Source organism: Natator depressus, chromosome 16 (assembly GCF_965152275.1).
Source record: "Natator depressus isolate rNatDep1 chromosome 16, rNatDep2.hap1, whole genome shotgun sequence".
Classification (NCBI taxonomy): domain Eukaryota; kingdom Metazoa; phylum Chordata; order Testudines; family Cheloniidae; genus Natator; species Natator depressus.
Window position 1 is genome coordinate 17,528,215 of NC_134249.1, and position 23,250 is coordinate 17,551,464.

Sequence of the window (23,250 nt, forward strand, 5' to 3'; positions counted from 1 at the left end):
CACAGTGCAAAGCCCATCTGTTTGTTTGGTCATTAGCCGGAAGGATGGAGAGTGGTCTGTTGATAGTCCTGTTTATATTAATGACTCAATTTCTACATAGTACATGTTATTTTAATGTTGTGTTGATTTTTGTGCCCATGGATCTAGAAATTTCTTGATGGGAATGTCTTCACTGGCCTTTTCCTTCTATGGTAACCTGTGTTGTGCATACTTCCTTCAGTATTTAATAAATAAGACATAATAATAAGTCAGCAATATTGCTAATATCATAATTATTGTTCCACCAGAACACAAATATTCACAACAGAATGTGTCTAGTGTCACTGCTGGTGTTCATTGCACCTAGCACCTGCTGTTCGCAATGAGTGGGAACGTTTAAAACCAATTACTATGTAGTTGTGGTCAGAAAGTAATTCAAATTGCCTATTCTATATCGGTCCCCTGTGTGTATTCAGAATTAGATCTGCTGACTTTACTGACCAAAGTTTGAGCCAAATTGTCTGTTGGTGTAGTTCTATTAAAGTAAAAGAAGTTATGCTAGCTGGGAATTTGGCCCTTTGTTTTTACTCCTTTTTACTCCAGTTAGCTCTGTAGTGCCATGAGCACAGCTTTGGGAGAGTGAGCTGAATTCTGTTCCAGCTCATACATCAACAACAGAATTTTTAAGTAAGTTCCAATTTTAGGATCTTTACCTTGAGACTTTACCTCGTGGCTAGGTTTAGAGAGGAGGACACTTTGTGCATTTTAGTTACACCTGCAATTCACAGTTGACTCAGGGTTACTGCAGATGATGGGTGTACGAGAAATAACTCACCTTGACTTTCAAATTCCAGGATGAGTTTGCAAGGCTGGCTGTTAGGAAACAATCTTTTTACTTGTGAACTGATCCTTTGCGAGATGACAAATGTCGAACCCCACTATGCTATTTGTACAGAGTTATATTTAGAGTAGAGCTTCACTTAAGTACTATAATTCACTTCTCTTGGCACTCCTTTGATTGTAAATGTGAAATAGAACTGAAAAAAAACTGGACCTGGCTAGTTTTTAACAGGGACATGGCATGCATGACAGTCAGATATCTGCCCTTTGTGTTCTGTGTTTTGAAGACATTTTCTTAATCCAGGAGAAAGAAGCATGTGGATTGTTGTAGCTCACTCCTAGTAAACTCTTTGGGTTTCATTTGCTGTCTTTCCAACAGGCAATGGATCTGCTGAAACTTCAGCATTCAAACATCTGCATTTACAAAGAATTGTTTATCACCTGGGATAATAAGGTGAGAATGAAATGCTCTAAATGTCTGTTAAGAGAGGAGTGCACAAACTGGCATGTCAAAGTTTCTGTAGCTAGGTAAGGGGACACTTAAGGTTTCTGGGCCTGTGACTGAGCCACCTTCTGTGAAGGCAGCTCTGAGTTACACTACCACTGGGGCAGCACAACGTGGCTGTGTTGCAGCCCAGGATCTGTATGCAGTGTCTTCCCCTTTGCTTCCATACCCAACAGATATACAGTTTTTAAGCTGCTGCAGTTCCTTGCATGTCTGAATAAAGCACCTTAAAAACTGGCCCATAAAGAAGCCAGGAGGCCAGAGCTATTTCTTTGTGGACACGATCTTGCACTCTACTTGGGCCTAAATCCCATTGAATTCAGTAGCATTCACGTTTGTGTGGAACTGCTCATATGTTTTCAAAGGTACTTGTTCCTGTTAGAAGCAGATGTTTTATGTTGAAGTAGACAAAAGTAAATATTGACTCTTTTGTGGGAGACAAATAATCCCATCTCATACTTCCATGGTGTGCACCAAATCTATGTGCAAGGCCCAATGGCCCAGCTGCTAATTTGTATCTTTGTTGCTGCATATGTCATTATCTATAAGTGACTGAATAATGTTGACCTAATCTCTGTTGCAGATTTCATCTCTATTTCTTTGTCTGGTGATGCAGCACTCAAGCCAAGGAGACCTTTCATCTCTGATCAAGGCAAAACGGAAGAAGCGAGAGAAAGTAGAAGATATGGTAAAAAATTACAGAAAAGGCATCTTATTGAAATGCAAAGGAAACTCACTGCCTTAACTTTTTTCACCACCTTCTGTCCTTTCCCAGCTGCTCCCCAGAGACATCAAAGTATAGTATTTATTGCTTAAAGCAGGAGACCAGGACTTAAAACTTCTGAATTCTCTTCCTAGCTCTGCCACTGAGTCATTGTACAATCACAATAATAATACTTAGCACTTATATAATTTTGTACTCCCGGGCAACTTAGCCTTTCTGTGCCTTAGTTTACTCTTCTGAAAAATGGAGCTAATAATAATGCCTAATTCACAGGGGTGATGTGCAGGTTAATTGATCTGCAGAAAGTGAAAGGAGTATAGTATTCCCACTTGGACTGGAGCCTGTATCAAACTAAGCAGCCTTCATGTTCTTAGACATGGCTTATTTCACCATGTAGTTATTCTTCGTGTACTACATTTTCATGTATATTTTTGTCCATAGGTAATTCAGAAGTTCCTGGGGCAGATGGTGGATGCTTTGTTTTATATACACAAACAAAATGTTTTTCACAGGTAAATAGAAATTCCAGCCTCTTTGACTGCTCGACCTTTGCCGGTTTGCAGCTGAATTATTACTTCAGCGCAACTATTCACTTGAGAAGCAAGACATTGTACATTTTGATGGCAGGGTGAGGAGTTTCAGATATAAGATGGAGTGTCAAAATGAGTTTACAGCAGAGAGAGATGATTAGTAGATCTACTGTATGAGTGTTAATCAGTGCTCTTCTCCTTCCTCCACCATTTTTCCCCCTCAGTGGTGTTTGACTTCAGAGACAGTAGTCTGAGTGTGAATTTATTGATTAAAGCAGGGGAGTGGAAGTTATACTCCTGGATTATATTTCTGCATCTGATTGTTGTGTGACTTTAGGCAAGTCATTTAACTCATATGTTCTCCCCGGATTTATCCATCCACAAAATGAGTATAACTTAACTCTTGAATGTTTGCAAAGTGTTCACGATCCTATAGTTAATGAAATACTGGAATATTGACTCTTCATTCACATTCATATTACAGTCTATAATCCTGCATAAAACTTGGCAAATGAGCTGTGCCTAAGAGAATGAACAAACTTAACAGGAATAAGAGAGGAAAAAAGACTAGTTCATGCTCAATATTCAGATAAAGTTGAGGCTTCCAGTGTCAATTTTTAAAGCTTTTTGCCTTATTCACAGTAAAAAAGGAAAATAAATTGTATTTTATTTCATTATCATTTGAAACTTAAAAACAAAGCCCATCTTCTTTGTGTAAAAGGTCGCAGAGATAAGGAGCCTGTAGCTATACATCATTACGCTCTGATTTAACATGTTGATAAAAACCATTTCTCTGTATTGCAGAAACCTCAAACCGTCTAACATCCTTTTAACTGATGAAGTATCCTTCATGCTTTGCGATTTCAGTGTAGAAACTCTTATGACTGATGAAATGAAATGGAAGATAAGAGTGGAAGAAGGTAGCTATTTAATTTTAATATTTTAGTATTCTTTTTTTTAAAGAGATTCAACTGTGTTTTTTAACAGTTTAATTCTATTACAAAATAAAGAAGAAAAACACCTTTTTTTTGGCCTATTACATTTTATTTCTTCTAAGCAGCAAGCAAGATCATTGTAAAAGATCAAGAATTAAATAGATTGATTGTGATATGAAAACTTTCACAGTTACTGTACATAATTGGTCTGAATCTTGCTCAGCAGTGATAAAAAATAATCGTTACCATCTGATGGCAGTTTTGTGGTACATTTAAAATCAGTTTGGAGGTTGTCTGTCCAGTTCCAAGTGGACAGATGCCCACATCACACAAACCACTGCACAGTTGGAAAAATAGATCTTTTAATATTTTGGGAGTCATGAAATGACTCTAAGCTAAACTGGATTTGTAAGACTATTTGCAATAATATATAGGAAGTTAGATCTTGGAGAATTGTCATTAATTGTAGTGCGGTTCTTCTTAGAATCTTCTATGGAATATCACCAGTAAAAATCTGACTCACTGTAGAATCTTTCTGACTGAATTGCACTTTGATGTGAAACTGCTATCTGCAGGTCACACCCATGCAAGCAAAGCAAAACATTACACAGTGTCAAAACCATTACTGATCTGACATTTATTTCAACAGATCCTGACTCTAAATCCTGCATGTCCCCTGAAGCACTCTGCTTTTCCTTTAGTGAGAAGTCTGACATCTGGTCTTTAGGATGTATTCTACTAGACATGATGACCTGCTTCTTTCTGAATGTATGTACTATTGAGAGTACCACAAACATTTCACTGGGAATATAATGTGTCAAAAAACCCCAAGAGATCCACAAAGTGAATACATACAGATTTTACCAATATTCTGCTGTTTACAGGTGAAAGAGACAAATTCATTACTGCGGGATATTAGAAAGGACACCAACAGTCTTGAGAGAGTTCTGACGTTAATGCAGAAAGGGAATAAAGATACTCAGCCTTTGTCTCCAATTTTACTTATGATGTTACAGATTCAGCCCAGTATGAGACCCTCAGCAAAGTGAGTTCTGGACATTTTCCCCTGCTCTGTTCTGTTTTTTGCTTTTTCCCCCCCATCTGCTGTAAGAGGGAGTGTTCTTCAGTGTTTAGATTAGGGGACTGAGCCAGGGCTCCTAGGTTCTATCCTTTTCTCTGCAACTGGCTCGCTGTGCTACCTTGCTGTAAAAAAGTCACTTCACCTATCAGTGCTTTGGTTTCCCCATCTTTGAAATGAGTGTTCCAGTGTGCACTGACCAGAGATTCTGTGATCAGAGAGGATAGTTGGTTTCGTTGGGGAATTATGTTATAAAACAATGTTATAAAAAGTTATAGACAATCTTTTGGATGCTGGGCTGTAGTCTGTATACAGTTTGCATTCTCAGAAAATGTCCGCATTGACTAAGGTTTTATTTTTATATGAGAATCTCAAAGCTCTTTACAAATATTAATTAATTAAGCCTCAGAGCACATCATGAGATTGGTTAGTGTTATGTCCACTTTCCAGGTTGGTAAAATGAGGCACAAGGGTTAACTGACTTGCCCACAGTCACAAAATCAGTGAAAGAGTCAAGATCAGAATTTAGGAGTCCTGACAACCAGAACCCTATTTTACCCACTAATTAACACTTCCACTTCCAACAAAACACACCAAAATCAACAGGAAAACTTTGTTGACTTTCTTTCTCTCTCCTTTTCTAGGGAGCTGGTTGATATTCCACATGTTATGGAATGTTTGGCTCTTGCTGGTTCCTCTTTATCAAAACAGGAAAAAACCTTGCCTTCAGCAATTGTAGATGTGCTCCTTGAAGGGGGAATTGGAAGTGTTTTAGGTAATCAGGAAAATAAGTTGCCTTTGAGATACTGACATTTGTTTCCTATTGAAATGCTATGTGTGTTCCATTTAGGATGTATTATACTGCAGAAATGAATGAGTGGATGGCTACCCATTGTACCTGAAATGAAATGCGTCACTGTTTTGGACAAGAATCTCTGTGTCACCAGTCTTATAACTTCATAAGAGTAGTAGCTCTTATCTAATGTTCTGTCTGAATAGGGTGAGAGAGTGATTGCATTCTAGTTTACGGCAGTTAAACCTATTAAGATATTCCGTTAGAATACATTATTGGCTAAAGAGAAAAAGCTGCTCCTTTAAAGCATTTTGTTTACTTATATATCTTTACATTTTATTATTAACATGATTTCATATTGGAGTGTTTTTAAAGAATATAAATTATACTTAAGCTACAAATTCTCAAAGAATTTTATGAGACAGCAACGTGATAAGGTGTGTGGTGGCTCCTAAATATATCCAGCAAGATAGATCTTCTGTACATTTTCTTCTTAAAAAATCCAAACAAAATGTAACTTGTAGAGGGTTGCCATATTCAATAATAAATATTTCTAGTTTCTAAAGCTTAGCAGCTCCATAAACCTGCTAGAGCCGTAGTTTTTTCCCTCCTGAGATTTTCAGCATCACAGAGAAGACTGACTGAAGAAAATGTTACGTATATATCAGATCAGATCCACAGTTGGTGGAATCAGCATAGCTCCATTGGCTTTAAAAATGGCCTCTACAAATTGACGTTATCTGGGGATCTGGCCCTTAGCTTGGGTTAGGGGTGGGGATGGAATTAGCTTTAGTTGTGAAAAATCTGCTCTGCACAAGATAAAAAGTGTGTGTAAAACCACTAAAGCCTTTTTAGTTCAGTCTACAATTCCCCCAAACAGGAAATGCCATGTGCATAGGTGGGGAAAAAATCTGACTATTTTTTGTTCATATATCAACACACCTACTATTTTGAGTGAGATTTGCAATTTGAAAATGTTTTACACTTTCTTTCATTTCCTTTTTTAACTGAGTCTCAAGCTGAATTTCTTTCAATTATGTGAATTCACAGGCTAGGCACAGAATAGGAAAACAATAACATTATGAATGTATCCTGTAAATATTTGTGTAAAATGACTTAGCAGAAACTTCTGATGTCTTGTTTTATGCAGAATTTATGGAGACTTACTGGGACATAGAGCAGGCTCAAGCAAAAGCCATAAAGCGCCTTGCCAGCTTACTAGATGAAAATGGTATGGATCAGTATTTCAGCATTTTGTTTTACTATGTTCTTGCTCATTGCTTTTACTCTGAAAATAGTGGGAAAACATATTGCATAATAGTACATTAGCCTGTTGGAAAACTGGGTTCAAATTCTGCCATTGGCTACAAGTGAAAATGAGGTTGATTGCTCCCAACTTATTTTCCACTAGTGCACATGTGGAAAAAACCCACAAACTGGCACAATTAGGGATCTCTCTCTGTTTGGGAAAAGCTTGGATTGAAATAGTTGGATTGAAATAGTTGGACAGGATTGGAGTGCACTGGCAGAGCTGTGTACCAAAGATGCTGTACGTCAGGGCGCGTGTGTGTGTTGTGAGACACCTGTGGGGTCCCAGGACTGTAATAACAGGGAGTGGTGCAGGTTGGCATTTTAGTGCTTTGGCAGAGCTGTGTGTTGGAAGGTTACATAGCTTCTCCCTTCATTATGCCTAGCTCTCTCTGCGGTGCTATTAGACTAATGCTTTTGTGAACTCTAAATTCACTCTGTTAAACAAATTCCATTAATAGTACTCTTATTTCAAACTATTATCACTTTTAATACTGGCATTGACCTTTAATATTAAAAAATAGAGATGTTTAAGATCTGGGTAGATATTAATATATAATGATTTAATGCTCTAAGAATGTAAGCAATAAGGGGAAAGAACATGGTGTTTTCCTGTCATCTGCCAATATCTGTGAAGCATTTCAACTGAAAAGTGACTTTTCCCATTGAAATAATGTGACTCAATGATAAATAACAGTTTGAATAGGCATGAATAGAACCTTGCTAGCAGTGATATAAGCAGAATTTGTTACAATAGATAATTACATCTCTGAGCAGGGCTGTCCCTAGGGGGGTGCAGGGTCCAGGACATAGGCGCTGAGTTTCTAGTCTGCCGGAGGGGTGCTCCCCCACAGCTCCGCCCAGGCCATGCCCCCACTCCACCCCTTCCCCCAAGGCCCCGCCTCTTCCTGCCCTGCCTCTCCCCTGCCGAGTTCCTTCCCCTCCTCTGAGCGCGCTGCGCCCTTGCTCCTCTCCCTTCCCCCTGTGCGCCTCCTGACACCGCAAAACATCTGATCCGCGGCAGGTGGTAGGCGCAAAGAGGGAGGGGGAGGCGCTGATCGGCAGGGCTCACCAGCGGGCAGCAGGCACTGGGGGAAGGGGGAGGTTCTCATAGGGGGGCTCCTCCTTGCTCGCCTGCCGGCCTGCTTGCTGCTCGCCTCCCTGTTCGCCTCCTCACCCCGCTCGCCCGCCTGCCTCACTCCCCTGCCCACCTCCTCATGAAGAGCAGGGCCCCCCACAGCGCAGGGCCTGGGGCGGTCGCCCCGATTCGCTGTACCCAAGGGATGGCTCTGTCTCTGAGAATGCTTAGAATGGGTTCCAAGAGGACATCTAAGTTCCCTTGGACAATTTTCCCTTTTACCATCGTGTTTTGTGGGTTTGTTGCTCCCCTTTGGAATAGCTAATGCTGCTCAAAGACTTGCTAGGACTGAGAAACCTAGTGAAGTAATCTCCCCCCAGAGTCTGAAAAGCATACTATCTCAGCACTGCCACACCAGAATTCTAGCCCATATCACTTAGAACAGTGGCTCTCAACCTTTCCAGACTACTGTATCCCTTTCAGGAATCTGATTTGTCTTGTGTACCCCCAAGTTTCACCTCATTTAAAAACTACTTGCTCACACAATCAGGCATAAAAATACAAAAGTGTCACAACACACTATTTCTGAAACAGTGCTTACTTTCTCATTTTTACAATATAATTATAAAATCAATTGGAATAAAAATATTTTACTTACATTTCAGTGTATAGGATATAGAGTAGTATATAATTCTCTGTATGGAATTTTAGTTTGTACTGACTTCGCTAGGGCTTTTTATGTAGCTGATTGTAAAACTAGGCAAATATCTTGATGAACTGATGTACCCCTTGGAAGACCTCTGCGTGCCCCCAGGGGTTTGTGTATTCCTGGTTGAGAACCACAGACTTAGAATGTAGCCAACCAAGAACTGCAATACTACTTCCTAGGAAGAAGATGGCTACAACTAACTTGAACAAAATGGAAGATTGTGGCTGCTTTTGTTTTTAATGCAGAGAAGGTGCCCACGAGACTACTGGTATCAGTGTGTAATGCTCCATCTTGATATGCACAGCTTTTCTTTCAGATCAAGAACATTGTTTAACCATCTCTGCCTTACCATGTCATGCAACCTGTCCTAAAGCTAGGAACTCCATGTTGTATTGAAGGTGGGAAGCATATAAACCAGCTATGTTGTTCATAGTGTTATTAAATGTTGACTTTAACAATTCTTTTCTTCATAGCTTTTATGTATTTGCTAGAACTTCTGGATCCTGTCACTTGTGCAATGAGGACTCATATAGATTCTCTAGAGATACAGTTAGATGGCTGCAGATTACTGCTTGACATTATTGGCCAAGGTACAGTAATGAGGTTCCGTACTAAACACTGAGTAACTTGTTACATGTAGTAAACGAGATTTGAAATAGATTTGGTGACAATTAATATTCATACTAAGATATTAAGGGGTAAATTTATAGTTACATGGGAATTTAGCCACCTTTAATGGGAGTCCAGATTCTCTAGCGTGGGTGGTTTGATTTAAGTCAGAGTGATGTAAATCAGCAAGCAAGAAACCTTGATTTAATCTTGTTTTGCATTTGTATTTTTAGTAGTTTTCCTAAAGGAAGGATGATTCTCATTAGCTGGTATCATTAAAACTTCTTTATTTGCAACTAAATACAGCCTTTCTATTAAATTTGGTATTTCCGTTTGCTCACCAGGAGGATACCCTATATCTATACATATTTATTTAAACAGACGTTTATTCAGATTCTTACTTTTTATTTTTTTATGATAGAAAATAATGAATGATACATTTCCCATTTACTAGATTATTTTTGTTTACTCATTATATGTGTCAAGCTGCATTTGGATGGAAATTAGAATGCAGTTAAAATGAACAAAAATAGCATTTTAAATTTGTTTTTTTATTAGTTAAATAAAACTACGTTAACGGTGCTGCATATGTAAGAAAAAAAAGAAAGTTTCTCAAAACATGTTTTGCATTTAAAACTAACTGATTTATTAAACAGAGGAAGTATTAGCTGTAGCTAGTGAATTGATGGAGTGTTTTTGATCACCACGGGCTAGATTTTGAAATCCCTGTGAATTAGGCACCTAACCTGTTCAGGCACTTTTGGAAAACCCACAAGGTGCCTATCTGCACTTCTGTGTGCCTAAAGGCCTTTGAAAATCTGGCCCTACGTCCTTCAAGTTTTTAGAATTAGTAGATCTCATCCTCTCCCACCTGTTGGAAGAGGAAATGAGATTTCTTGCTTTTTCATCTCCCAGTTGGTCTCAATTTTAAATGAACTAGTCCAAATGCAGAAAATATTCCCCTGGCACCTGCTTGGTAAACTGAAACCACCATTTGGAAAAATGTAAATACCAGCATTTGCTGCAGTGTAAAGACTGCAAATAATAGAGATTCTTAATGCAGCACATGACATTGTAACATATTTATAAAGCTTGTGTTGAGACCACAAAAGTTAAAGCCCCCCCCAATTCTGTATATAATTAAAAAAGCAGCACCCCTTTAACTTGTTAACATTTGAGGAGGCCTTATTGATGAAGCAAATTACTTTTTATTTATTTTAATAAATGTTGACTTTTAAAGAACGAAAGCTTTTGTGAAAAATTTTTCCCAAGTCCTGCATGCAGATTTTTACTAAAGTTTATAAACAAGTGATGTGGTTCAGTGCTATGGTTAAATTCTCAGAATATGCTTGCAAAACATGCTACTGAATGGGCAAAATGAGTAATTGCTCATGTTCACAGTTTGCAATCTGTTAATGATCAGTTTCCAATTGTGCTTTCTGCATATGATTTAGGGGCATATTTTTGACAATATAGCCCTGGTATCTAACAAAATTTCTGTATAAGATGCAGTATGATTAACTCCAGGAGCAACCCATAGGTTTAAAGTTACCTCTGAATAAAAACAAATGTTCTGTGCAAAAATAATGTAATTAACTAGACTGTATCTCCTTTTCGTTCTTCTTTTACCTGTCCTCATTTTTGTGAAATAATTCCCCATAGGAACATGAAAATTGCAGAAAATGAGACAAAAAGAGCAGCTTGATTTCAGGAAGAGAGGGGGAAAAATAACAGTATAGTCTATGCTAAGTCAACAAGTGATGCTTGCTTCATGGTATACCTATGCTGAGAGCAGAAAAATCAGACTTTAATGAAAGCTGCTGAAGCCTCCTCATGCTGTTCCATGTTTTGCTTTTGACAGCCCTACAACAGAATCTGGATGTGGAGATGCTAGTTGGTGAGGAAGGAATCAATTCTCTGTTAAAGACAATGAGGACATATTCTGAAAATGAAGAACTGCTCTCAATGATCTGCACTTTACTAATGATGATTTCAGCCAGTGGTGGGTCCTCTGATCCTTTCATACGGACATGTTCTTGTTGTTTATCCATCTTTATCTGTTGGATTAGATACATAATGGAGAACTCCGTGACTTAGCCTAGCTATGTTGCTGTACATAGGTTATTTTTCCATCTCGGAAGCATTAGTCAGCCAGTTCTATTTGCAAGTCAGCTGGGAGCATAAGGTACATTATAGTCGGACTAAGTGGTTTGAGACTGGATGTATTAAAGCGGTGGTGTGCTCAGTCTTGGTTGGCTAACAAGTGATTCTTATTACTTTACACAGATAGTAACACTGGGGAAAGCTAGGGCATGAAACCTGGGTTCCATTGCTGCCCCACCAGCACCTAAGATTAAGTTAGGGGTATTTTTAGTAAAAGTCACAGTCAGGTCACTGGCCGTGACTTTTTGGTTATTGCCTGTGACCTGTCCGAGACTTTTACTAAAAATACCCATGACTCAATCATAGCCTTAATTATGATGGTATTCGGTTGATTTTTGTGAAGGGTTAGGGGAAGGATTCATCAATGCAAAAGGAACATGTCCAAAAAAGATTTGAAACTGACCAAAAATATTTTACATTATTGTCTGCAGTGTAGTTGTAGCTGTGTCGGTCCGAGGAAATTAGAGAGACAAGGTGGGTGAGATAATATTTATTTGACCAACTTCTGTTGGTGAGAGAGACAAGCTTCGAGCCATGTGGAGCTCTTCTTCAGGTCAGAGAAGAGGCCTGAGAGACCCAAAGAAGAGTAATGTGTGGTTCAAAAGCTTGTCTCTCTCACCAACAGAAGTTGGTCCAATAAAAGATATTACCTCACCTCACTTGTCTCAAAAATATTTTAAGTATTTTATTTCAACTTATAAAAAATATAAAAAGGCAGCTATCTAAGATTCTTGGCACCTTTGACCTAAATTACCTAAGTTATGGTTCAAAATGAATTCTTAAGTCTGGAGTTGACTAGGCTGGTTGGATTGCTAGACTGACTTGAATGGCAGTGATTGGTGCCCTCTCAATAACTCTTTTTTTTTTTTCTTCCATGAAGCTCAAAACTATAATGGGACGAGAAGCCCAAATTGAAAAGGTTCTGGAAAGGCCAGTCACCACAAGTATAGTCTGTGTGCATGTGGTTCTCATTAAGAATCCAGTACATTTCTTTTGCTCATTTTCATATTGCCCTTTATCATATTATATTACTCCCTTGTTTCATGACACCTTCTGATTTAAATTTGTTGTTAGTGGTGGCAGTGGCAATATAATTATAATATGTCCTTTTCTGTGCTTATTAGAAAAGGCTGCAGAAGCCCTGAGGAAAGCTGGGGTCATCACAGATGTTCTGTCAATTATAAGCAATTTTCCTCAGAACAGACAGATCTGCCTCTCTTGCTCTGGTATTCTTTGGAGCTTGGCTGTGAATGGTAAGTAGAACACAGCAGATACTGTGCTTAGCTGGGTTCAGAGATTCTTGTAGCTTGGGGATGAATCTTTTTACTGACTTCTCCCAACTTTGGGTACAGTGGGGTGTTAGAGAAAAGAATGTGGGTGAGAGCTTTGCTTGAATAGCATTAGAAGATCCATCGTTGAATGAGCTATGGGGCAACACAGACTGAAGATCAGTGCAAACATCTCAATATCCCTAGTGGTGGTAAGGACCCAATTTATAAATGTTTCTGTGGAAGGCTGAGGTGCATACTGTTTATAAACATTCAGAAATGAAAAGTGGGTTATGTGGCTACGGGTTCCATCACATAATGTGGCGTGTTGTGATAAGAAGAGGAAATGGAGTATAATCAGCATATTGGATTGATTTAAGAAACAAGCCTAGCAAGTGGAGGTGAATTAGATGATACATTGGTAGAGAGGGGGAATTGTCTTTGAAATAAGTAGCTTTTTTAATAACCCCACAACACACCCTAGCTGCCTCAGGAAGAGATTTGTGTAAAAAACCTCCAGCCTTGCATTTCTATCCTACAGTCCCGTCAGAAACAGGATCAGGCTCACTCTTGAATAGAAACCCCCAAGGAACACCAGCAGGTGGCATTCCTTCTGAGTCAGTGCTGAATTGATGCCAGAGCATTGCATTACGCTGCTGCTGGAAGATCCCCTTTTGCACTAGACCTAAATCTGAGGCCCTGACCACGGGTGGTGATTAGATTCCATGACGCTTCTTGAAAGACCAGGGATGTGTTGTTCTCATTGTCAAGGTCAAAAAAACAAAACAAATGTGCGCAATTGTATTCTGCACGTATAATTTCCCACTGCAGGTTCAACTTGATATTTTTCTCTGTGTGATCTGTTGGGTATCATTCCTGAGTGCCATGTTCTACCCACAGATGGCTGCATTTTAGGTTTGGGTGAAGCAATTCCTGTATATAGTCTGCATGTTAGATTAAGCTTGTAAAGTTTTTGCAGATGAAAACAGCTGGAATAATGCAAGTGTCAAAGTCAGATTCAGGACTCACATAATTTGTCAGACCACTCTGTTTATTAGCAAAGCGCTTTGCTAATGCACCCAGATGTGAGCCCCTCTCTGAGGCTCAAGATAACTTATTTATACAGCTAAGCCAAAGCCAATTTAAAATAAGAGACAAAAGAAAGCAGAAACTGACTAATATACATGCATATCTTATTTGCATACTAACGTCTACCAATCTCCTAGCTCAGTAGGAGCTCTAAGTTAATTAGTTTGAGGATCCATTGTCTCACACTCCTTAAGGTTTCTCTTTCTGACAACTATATTTCAACAAACCCTTCAAGTAGCATTTCTTTAATGAATTATAATTTCAATATAATTCATTCTACTTTCACAATCCCTCCTTTTGGTCAAGCTACGCAATGACCAACAATGACTGGGTTCCACATATCAGTCGTTCTTTATCTCTTTGTTCATCAGTGATATTTAAAATCATCAAATTAACACTCTGGTTTGGGGCAGCTATCTGTGTAGCATGCCTGACACAATTTTGGATACAACAGGAAAGTAACTGAAAACATACAAAAATTATTAGGATTCCAAACAGGAGAGTTAGGGCTCCCTGAAACAACCAGTTTCCTATGCCAGAGAAATTGAAAAGGTTACTTAGCTACTTCCATAAAGAACTTGGCTCTTCGTGGGGAAGCTATGCGATTTGTTCTAAGTGGCTAGCACGATCTATTACCTCATTGGTGTTGTCTGGTATATACACACAGCAGTCTTTTCCAATGAGAGCACAAGTCCCTCCTTTTGCTGCCAGCACTATGTCCAATGCCTGACGGTTTTGGAGGGCCATCAGTCGGATTGCCCCTGTTTCTTTGGCCAGGGCTCTTAAACTTTCTCCGGTTTCATTTGCCATTATTTCAACTACTGCTTGTAACCTTAGGAGCCTTTTTGCATGGTGTATTACTCCCACTAATGGCATTAAGGAACCGCCAATGGCCGCTTCCCAGGTTAAGGGGCTTATGTTATTTACATACCATTGGGCATCTGTTAAGTCCCTTCTTTTTCGCCTGAAATTGCGGAGGCGTTCTCAAGGGAAGGTTCCTAGCGCTCGGAATTGTGGGAAGAGTTGGGCGGGATAACAGATTCCTGACCAATTAGCTGGTAGTGCGGTATAAGCTCTGGTCCCACACACCCAGTGATGGCCTATTAAGGCCGGGAAGGGTCGGTTGCACCCATTTGTCATATAGGTGTTTGCAAAGGAGGAGTAGTATCCCTCAAAGGGTACAGGGTAATTCTCCTTACGAGGAGTGGTGTTATTTGCATGACATTGAAAGTTTGTATTGTTTTCACTAAGGTTACTCTAGGGGGAACATGAGATTGATTTCTCTGTTTGATCCCAGGTTGAGAAAAAATTCATATCTCCATACCCGGCCCGCCACTTTTTAGTTTTGTTTGAATAATCCCATACACCATTGGCCACAATATGCTGAAGGCAACGGCTTTTCCCCAGATCCAGCTCCGTCCTATTACACACCCAACACCAATGACCTTTTCCCTCCACCACACTTATCCATTTAGATGCATTTATTCCCACCGCTTCCCAAGTGTCATTGCTGTTCCATATTTTGTTAAACGGACGAGGCCCTCCAGTGAGGTCTGGGGACTTGAGTGGGATAGCCAGGATAGGAACACCAGTTTGAGAGTGGGTTGGGATGTGGCTGCAGACCCAGCAATTAGAAATATTAAGGGTCTGAGCTATCCACACCTGCTGCTGGATAAAAGAATTGTCATCGTGGTCTCCCCAGACCGTAAGATACCAGCAGCCGAGGAACAGGCAGAGGCGCGTGTTGGAGGCAAGGCTCTTCTGGTTCTGACAACCTCAACTGAGGGAACCGCAGTCACGGTTTTACGCCCACCAGGCAGTAGGCGCTAGGCTCACTACTGCCTTTTTTTGTGTGTTCGTCGTCTGCTTCTGGCAACCCTTACGAGAGCGTAGATTGTAAGGTATTGCAGACTGTTCCTCTACGTCTTCTTCTGGAGTCAAAATTGACTCTGCGTTGTCCTGAGGTGAAGACTGGTTCTCTGGGGATGGTGCCTTCTTACACTGTGAAGCATGTATCCACGCTGCGGTGCCAGATAGTTTAACAGCCGTCTGTGTAGTAAGCAGTACCTGATGAGGACACTTCCACCGGGGCTTCAAGGCGTGCTTTCGATGATGGCGCCGTACGTAGACCCAATCACCTGACTCAAGGTTGTGGCAAGCGTCGGAGGTGGGTTCCGTGGGCCAGGCGACTCGAACCTGTGAATGGAAGTGACTTACAGCTTGCATTAGTCCCTTGCAATACTGAAGGAGCGCTCTGTGAGTCAAGTTCAAATCTGGAACGGGAGTAATGGTAGTCATAGCTTGCATAGGGCGTCCCATAACAATTTCAAAGGGACTTAATTTATGCCTTTGGGATGGAGTGGATCTCATGTCCATAAGGGCTAATGGTAAGGCTACTGGCCAGCTTAATCCTGTAGAGTCACAAATTTTAGCAAGCTTATTCTTGAGGACACCATTTCGTCTTTCAACTGCACCTGCACTCTGTGGGTGGTAGGGACAGCGCAACAGGTGTTTGATATGCAATATACAGTCCAGGTGTTGAACAAGTTGTCCAGTAAAATGTGTACCCCGATCACTGGACAGAGTAGCAGGAATTCCCTTGGCAGGCATAATATGATTTAACAAACATTTGGCAACAGACAGTGAGTCAGCCTTGCGACAAGGAAAGGCTTCAATCCAACCGGAGAATAAACATACCATAACCAATATAAATTCATATTGTTGACACTTAGGCATTTGTGCAAGAACGGTGCTTGAGGCAGGCCCCGGAACCCCTGGGCCACTTTTACAGGTTTACCAATATTATGGCTTTGGCAAATGGTACAGGCTGCACAGTGGCGGGCTGCAAAAGAGCTAAAATGGGGGGGCCCACCATCCTGTCTTTGTTACAGCAGAGACCATCCCTTCCTTTCCGACATGCGAAACACCGCGTAGCAGGGCGGCCAGAGATGGGTAGAGTGAAAAGGGGGCTACAAAGGCGCCAGTAGGCGAGCGCCAAAAGGAATCGGGATGTAGAGAGCAACCTTGGGCAACCCAGGATTCTCTCTCGGTTTCTGGGGCAGAGTCTTGGAGCAGGGTGAGGTCAGTGAGGGACCAGGAGTGTAAGAGGAGAGCGGAGAACAAGGGAATCAGACATTTCGACTAGGCGCGCTGCAGCAGCCACAGCACGCAGGCAGGGGGGTAAGCCTTGGGCAACAGGGTCTAAAGTGGCAGAGAAATAAGCCACTGGGTGGTTCTTTTCTCCGTGCATCTGAGTGAGAACTCCAAGCGCACACCCAGATTGTTCGTGGCAGAAAAGGGTAAAAGGCTTAGAATAGTCAGGCAGCCCTAAGGCAGGGGCAGAAGCCAAACCCTGTTTGAGGGAAACAAAGGCAGAATTGGCCTCAGGGGGCCACGGCATGGGGTCAGGCACAGAGAATCGAGTGAGTTCCTGGAGAGAGTTTGCAAGGGAGGCATATTGGGGAATCCATTGTCTGCAAAATCCAGCCATGCCGAAAAACTTCCGGGCCTGGCGTGGGGAGCGAGGTCGGGGAAAGCTAAGGATAGCTTGGACGCGGGTGAGAGAAAGTGCACGGGAATCCTGGGAGAGGAGAAACCCAAGGTATGTGACAGAAACTTGACAGAGTTGTAGTTTAGAGCGAGAAGCTTTGTGACCCTTATTTGCTAGGGCAGTAAGGAGCACTAAAGAGTCAGTTTCAGAGGCAGACAATGAAGGGGAACAGAGGAGTAGATCATCTACATATTGGTCTAGTGTGGACCTGGACAGGAAAACAAGGTCAGCAAGGTCTCGAGCTAATGCTTGGGAAAAATATGACGGGCTTTCAGTATACCCCTGGGGCAGTGTGGTCCATGTGTACTGTTGCCCCTTGTAAGAAAAGGCAAACAGGAACTGGGAGTCAGGGTGAACCGGGACAGAAAAGAAAGCAGAGCACAAATCAACAACAGTAAAATGAGTTGCATCTGGTGGGATAGAAGCCAGAATCTTTGAGAGAGGCAAGTTTTGATTCTGTCCACATATCATTTGCCTCGTCCCACCACTGCATGAAACAATCAACCTCTCCTTTTGCCAACTTAGTTTTAGGTTGGCCGAGTTTGTCTTTTAAGACGTCTACTCGGTCTTTGTCCCAAGATCCTAACGGTGGCCACTGAATTTTGGGATTCTCCTGAGTTAGCCTTTTGCATTCCCATACACATCTTTCCCCCCCGCCCCCCCCCAAGGTCAGCCTTTTGAAGCCACCCCCCACCTATGTCATGAGGTTTTCTGTTCATTAAAACACAACAATGCTAGCAACAAGACAAACACCACAGACAAACAACACAAAACATAGATCCATGGTATTCTGAGTTATTCTTCCACTGGTGCCAGCTTGCTTGTAGAGTCTAAAAACAAAAGAAACAATTTCCACCCCCCTGGTGGGCACAGATTATTGCTTAATAATAATACCACTTTCTTTTACAAATTTCCTTGCTAATTGCAGGAAAAACAGAAGAATTACCTCCAGGCTGTACTTATTTTGTTCTATAGTCAGGCTAGTGAATTACCCCACTCACTGGTCATTTATGAAATTAATGAGGTGGTGTACCTCAGTTTCCCCTCTTGTGCAACAGACCATGTTTGCAATAGTTTCTCTGCTGTACCAAGCTTTAAGTTTATTCTCAGGTAATAGCTGAGACACAGCTTCAGATTTTAGCACTATATACACACAGAAAATTCTCTTTTGCCTAACATCCCTTGCACTGTGATTACTCTTTTACACAACTGTACCCCGATTACACTTCCATCTTGTACAACTAGACACAACCAGGAGCAGCCAAGTTAAGTTCCAATAGAAACCCCTTACATCCTTTAGTGATTTTGATTACATTACCCAGTAGTCAAATAATTTTGATCAGATTCTCTCTCTGCCTGCTGCCTGCAGCAGTCCCTTATAGACCATTTCTGTGGGAAAAGGGCCCATTTTCCCTCAGAATAGCTGTAAAGGCTTCTGGGGACAGAAGCACAGTGGTGGTAGTAGCCACTCTACCTAACCCCCTTAGCCTAGACCATTTTTCCAGAAATTTACGGGAGTCCGGACTCTTCCTAAAATACATAAACTGAGCCAGCGTTCCTTTAGGGAACTGTCCCAACTTAGACGTCTGGTTACCCATACAGGAGGACTTTACATGCCAGTCACACAAGAAGGAAAGTCGGGTTTGTCAGAGCCATGCCCGGTGCAACACACAAAAGGAGCCCACAGGCTACTGCCTCAACCGCCCTTGCTTTCACACCAAGGGTTTTACCCAAGGCGCGGTGCGGCTGCGATTGTGCAGATTTCACTCACTCAGACCGTGGGGACAGGAACCCTTTGGTCAGCCGATCCCCGGACGGAGACGGCGCCCAGACTCAAACACACCACAGGGAGGACAGATGGACACAGAGACAAGACAGTCCTCAGTCCGGACAAAACACAGAAATAATTACCTGACCAGATTCCTGATGTCAGATCCCGGGATCCCTACCAGAACAGAGTGGGAACCAACAGGTTCGATGGCGTAGACTTCACTGTGGTCATGCACCCTTCCGTTCTGGTGGAGGACCACTCGGGCCAAATGCCCAGGTGCCAGCTTGCCACGGCTGTCCTAAGAACAGTCAGGAGTCACACAGCCCCAGAGAAGACGGTTGCCAACTCGGTGGAACCTCCAAATTGTCAAAGTCAGATTCAGGACTCTCATAATTTGTCAGACCACTCTGTTTATCAGCAAAGAGCTTTGCTAATGCACCCAGATGTGAGCCCCTCTCTGAGGCTCAAGATAACTTATTTATACAGCTAAGCCAAAGCCAATTTAACATAAGAGACAAAAGAAAGCAGAAACTGACTAATATACATACATGTCTTATTTGCATACTAACGTTTATCAATCTCCTAGCTCAGTAGGAGCTCTAAGTTAATTAGTTTGAGGATCCATTGTCTCACACTCCTTAATGTTTCTCTTCCTGACAACTATATTTCAACAAACCCTTCAAGTAGCATTTCTTTAATGAATTATAATTTCAATATAATTCATTCTTCTTTCACACAAGATTATTTTACTAATGTAAAGAAGAGCTGATGGAAGGAATCTAGAGCATGATCAAATAAATAAGTAATCAATAGTGTGTTTTTATACAGAAAACATAACTTCTGTGATACCTTTGTGCAGTAAGATGATGTTTGCCTGCAGTTTAATCTGCTCACTGTGTTAATGTTTGAGTTAACAAACTCTGCTTGATATATTGGCATTTGGCTTTTCTTCCTAATTCAGAAAGTAACATGGGACAAGCATCGCTAAAAAATGCTGTCCAGATTATCACTGGAGTCCTCCAAGAACACCGTGAGAATGGAGAGGTGGTTGAGTCGGCTTGCTCTGCCCTCTGGGTTCTGATACTTCAGGGTGAGTTTTCATACTTGCTATGCCTTATGCACAGCAGGGGTTAGTCTGACCAAATCACACACAGCAGTTATTTAAGTAGTAATTAAAATGAATGTTGAAGAAGTGAATCCTCTATAAGTTACCGTGGCGCCATACAACCTGCTGTACTTTAGCTGGCAACATAGTTACCCTCCTAACTGAACCAGCACCCCCTAGTTCATCTCTTTCTGACAACCTCAGACGAAGTTTAATTTTGTAATAACTCTTAGCTAGGTTAAGTAAATACTGCTATCAGATACTACAGTGATGAGCACGGTTTAAGAACCTCTGTAGAATAGACTGTCACCTCTTAGTTGTCTTCTCTCACAACTAAAGAATCTCAGGTTTGTTACTCTCTTTCCAACGTAAAACCACCCAGTACAGTATTAGTGCTGTGGAGAGTATTACAAAGAAAGGTGTTTAACATGAATGTTGTCAGTGCCCTGGGAAGAACACAAGTTAAAAATAGAAGCATTATCTATATATCACTATACCTGTACATTAAAAGGAACATCTTTGCAGTATGAGTCCGGTACTAGTGCTCCTTCGGAATCACTTTATAGATGAAAACATCCTTGCAGCATTTTCATGCTACCCTTTCTCCTTTTTCACCTCTACCATTCAATTCCCTTATTATGGCCACCATCCTTCTAGCCACTGCATTCTTTCCTCCCCAACCCCTACTAGTAGAGGATGTTGTTTTTGCAGCATTCCTACCCTCTGCTGATCTGGGGTGTAAAAGGCTGTAACCAGGAATTGAACCTGGAGCTTCACCTAGCAGATGGCTCATAACTGTCTCTGAGCCCCTGGACCAACTCACAATGCTCAGATATTCTATTAGTCTGTATTATAGTAAAATAGGCCTAACAGGGCTTACGTTTTAGTTTTGGTGCATGGTAAAGGAATCCTTGTAGAAGCTTGAGGCAGAAGCTGAAAGCACTGATGGATATTTCACTGGTTATTTTTGCAGGCTGCTTAACTGAAAACCAGTATGAACCAACAACTCTGCTTCTGTTGGATGCTCTCAGGATGAACCCAGAAAGACCAGTGCTGGTGAAGAATACCTGCTTGGCATTGGCAAGCCTCCTAAGGATATCTGGTAACAGTCCAGAAAGGTGTTTTTAACAATGGCAAGTGGGCATCAGAGGCAAACAGCACTGTAAAGACCAAAGGTTCCCAGTGGTGTTGAGAGGGGCATCTGCCCTCCTGTATCAGTCCTCTCCTTTTGTCGGAGAAAAACATTCAACCTGTCGGAGAAAAACATTCACACAAGAAAACTGGATTAACCCCTCCTGCCCAAGAACAGAAGCATGAATGTCAGAGGGAACTGGTGGATCAGCAGAGGGAGGGGGACCCTGTTGTAAGCTCTCTCAGTGTTTAAAATACTTCCTTGTGCTGAGGTTGTTCTAGTGTGTAAAACGGATACAGCTCAAGGACGGTTAATGAAAAATGAACAAAGGGTATGTGGGACATAAAGAGAAGTTTTGTCCTGCAGGAAAGTGTCACCTGCTTACACAGTCCTACGCATTATCTGAAGGTGCTTCAGAATAGTTTTCCAAGGTAGGAAATATGCCGCGGCCTAGTAGCACTTGTGTCCCTCTTTTTCAGAGTTATCTGCTTTCAGACTTATAGTAACAGATACAAAGGGCAGCGGAATAAGCCTGATCAAAGACTCCTATCACTTTCACTGTGATGATCCAGAAGTGGTGGAGAACATCTGCATGCTGATTAATGAGATGGTTCAGTATGGTAAGGTCTTGTTCTTTCGTGTCTTTGCACAGTCCTTTTTGTTCAGACAATGCATAAAATCATAACAGCAACCAAGAATAATTCTACACTGTCAGTGAGCACAGTGATTGGAAATTACTGCTTGCAGTCCCCAGCAAGACTACAGTAAGCTATCGCTCAGCTTCTGTGGTATGAAACCTGAAGTATGTTTTCAGATTCAGGTTAGGAGCTATTATGAAACTAGTAATTGCACATCTGCGGTTGCTTCTCCCCAGATCGTTCAGCATGGAAGTGTAAATAGTAAAGCAGGAAAGGCAACACATTGCAGTTTGAATAAGAACATCTAGATCAGCATAGAGCCTTGTTTGTCTTATGAAAGACAGGAGAGAGGAAGGAAACACAATTTCAGGTGCGGCCTGCCTCAGAAATAATGCACTGGGCTCATTTTTCTCCCACAAGAGTTAACATCTGACCCTTCCATTGAAACTGCTCTTGCCTACTAGTACTGCTTTGTGTGTGTACAGAGTTTAACTAGACAGTAAGCTCCTCAGGGCAGAGACATTCTCATGATGTGTTTAAACAGTACCCAGTGCAATGGGGCCCCAATCTTTGTCGTAGCCTGTGCACTCTACTGCAGTGCGAGTAATTAATACACAGAGGCAGAGCTCCAGGCCTCTCAGTTTCTGTGCTTGCATATCAATTGTATTAACATGAATGCTCATTAGCAACTTATAGATGCTGAAGGAATTTTTCAATTGTCCCTTGCTTGATTTACTTTAATTTCCATCTAACCTTATCCCACTCTTCCTCGTGGCAGTAATACTTTAATCATGCACCTGAGGTTACAATAAACTCAATGTTTGTTTCAAACTTCTTTAGGTCAGTCTTGTTTCCTAACATAAGGGCCTTTCCCTCCCCTAGCTCCTTTTGGCCATTGTCAGGTGAGAGCTATGGAAGGTGAAATACTATTCCAAGCGTTATTACAGTAACTAAGATAGATTCCCCTGTTCCTTTTCATCAGATGACATAGTGGTAGAGATGATCTCCCAGAACATGAAGGAGCTGCTGACTGAAATGAGAGTCAAGTTTACATCCAGTATGGTAGGTGGCGGTCACTGTGGTAACAAAGAGCATGCTCCGTCTATTTGTACAAATGGTTTTATTTCTTGGCTATGGCCTGCACAAACATCAACCATCTGGAGTAGTTTGTGGCATCCATCTTACCCAGAGGAAGATACAGTGCAGGAACTTGTGGGGGTAGGGGCTTCGTGTGGACTCAGTGTGCAGGGTATTCCGGAAGCATGGGGACTCAGAATATTTCTAAGTGTACTAAAAAAATAAGCAGGGGGAGCATAGTTTATCAAACTTCATGCTGAAAATCCTCTTAAATCGATTAAATATAAGTTTGACATTATTCCCACTTCATCCAGCATTAGCCTGTATATATTTTTTATTACATTTTTATACCAGAAATACAGGTTAAAG

The 23,250-nt window shown here is 41.4% G+C and overlaps 1 protein-coding gene across 3 annotated transcripts in view; it reads left to right on the forward strand.

Moving 5' to 3' along the window:
- STKLD1 (serine/threonine kinase like domain containing 1) overlaps nucleotides 1-23,250 on the forward strand; it is a 32,223-nt gene that overhangs the window by 2,416 nt on the left and 6,557 nt on the right. For all 3 annotated transcript variants that reach the window (XM_074973920.1, XM_074973922.1, XM_074973921.1), the window contains 15 exons: nucleotides 1,199-1,273; nucleotides 1,908-2,012; nucleotides 2,490-2,560; nucleotides 3,383-3,498; nucleotides 4,163-4,281; nucleotides 4,398-4,558; nucleotides 5,236-5,366; nucleotides 6,535-6,615; nucleotides 8,953-9,069; nucleotides 10,950-11,090; nucleotides 12,376-12,504; nucleotides 19,891-20,019; nucleotides 21,008-21,136; nucleotides 21,646-21,786; nucleotides 22,787-22,866. In XM_074973920.1, the coding sequence (XP_074830021.1) occupies nucleotides 1,199-1,273; nucleotides 1,908-2,012; nucleotides 2,490-2,560; nucleotides 3,383-3,498; nucleotides 4,163-4,281; nucleotides 4,398-4,558; nucleotides 5,236-5,366; nucleotides 6,535-6,615; nucleotides 8,953-9,069; nucleotides 10,950-11,090; nucleotides 12,376-12,504; nucleotides 19,891-20,019; nucleotides 21,008-21,136; nucleotides 21,646-21,786; nucleotides 22,787-22,866 (1,725 nt within the window). The remainder of the gene's footprint in view (nucleotides 1-1,198; nucleotides 1,274-1,907; nucleotides 2,013-2,489; nucleotides 2,561-3,382; nucleotides 3,499-4,162; nucleotides 4,282-4,397; nucleotides 4,559-5,235; nucleotides 5,367-6,534; nucleotides 6,616-8,952; nucleotides 9,070-10,949; nucleotides 11,091-12,375; nucleotides 12,505-19,890; nucleotides 20,020-21,007; nucleotides 21,137-21,645; nucleotides 21,787-22,786; nucleotides 22,867-23,250) is intronic.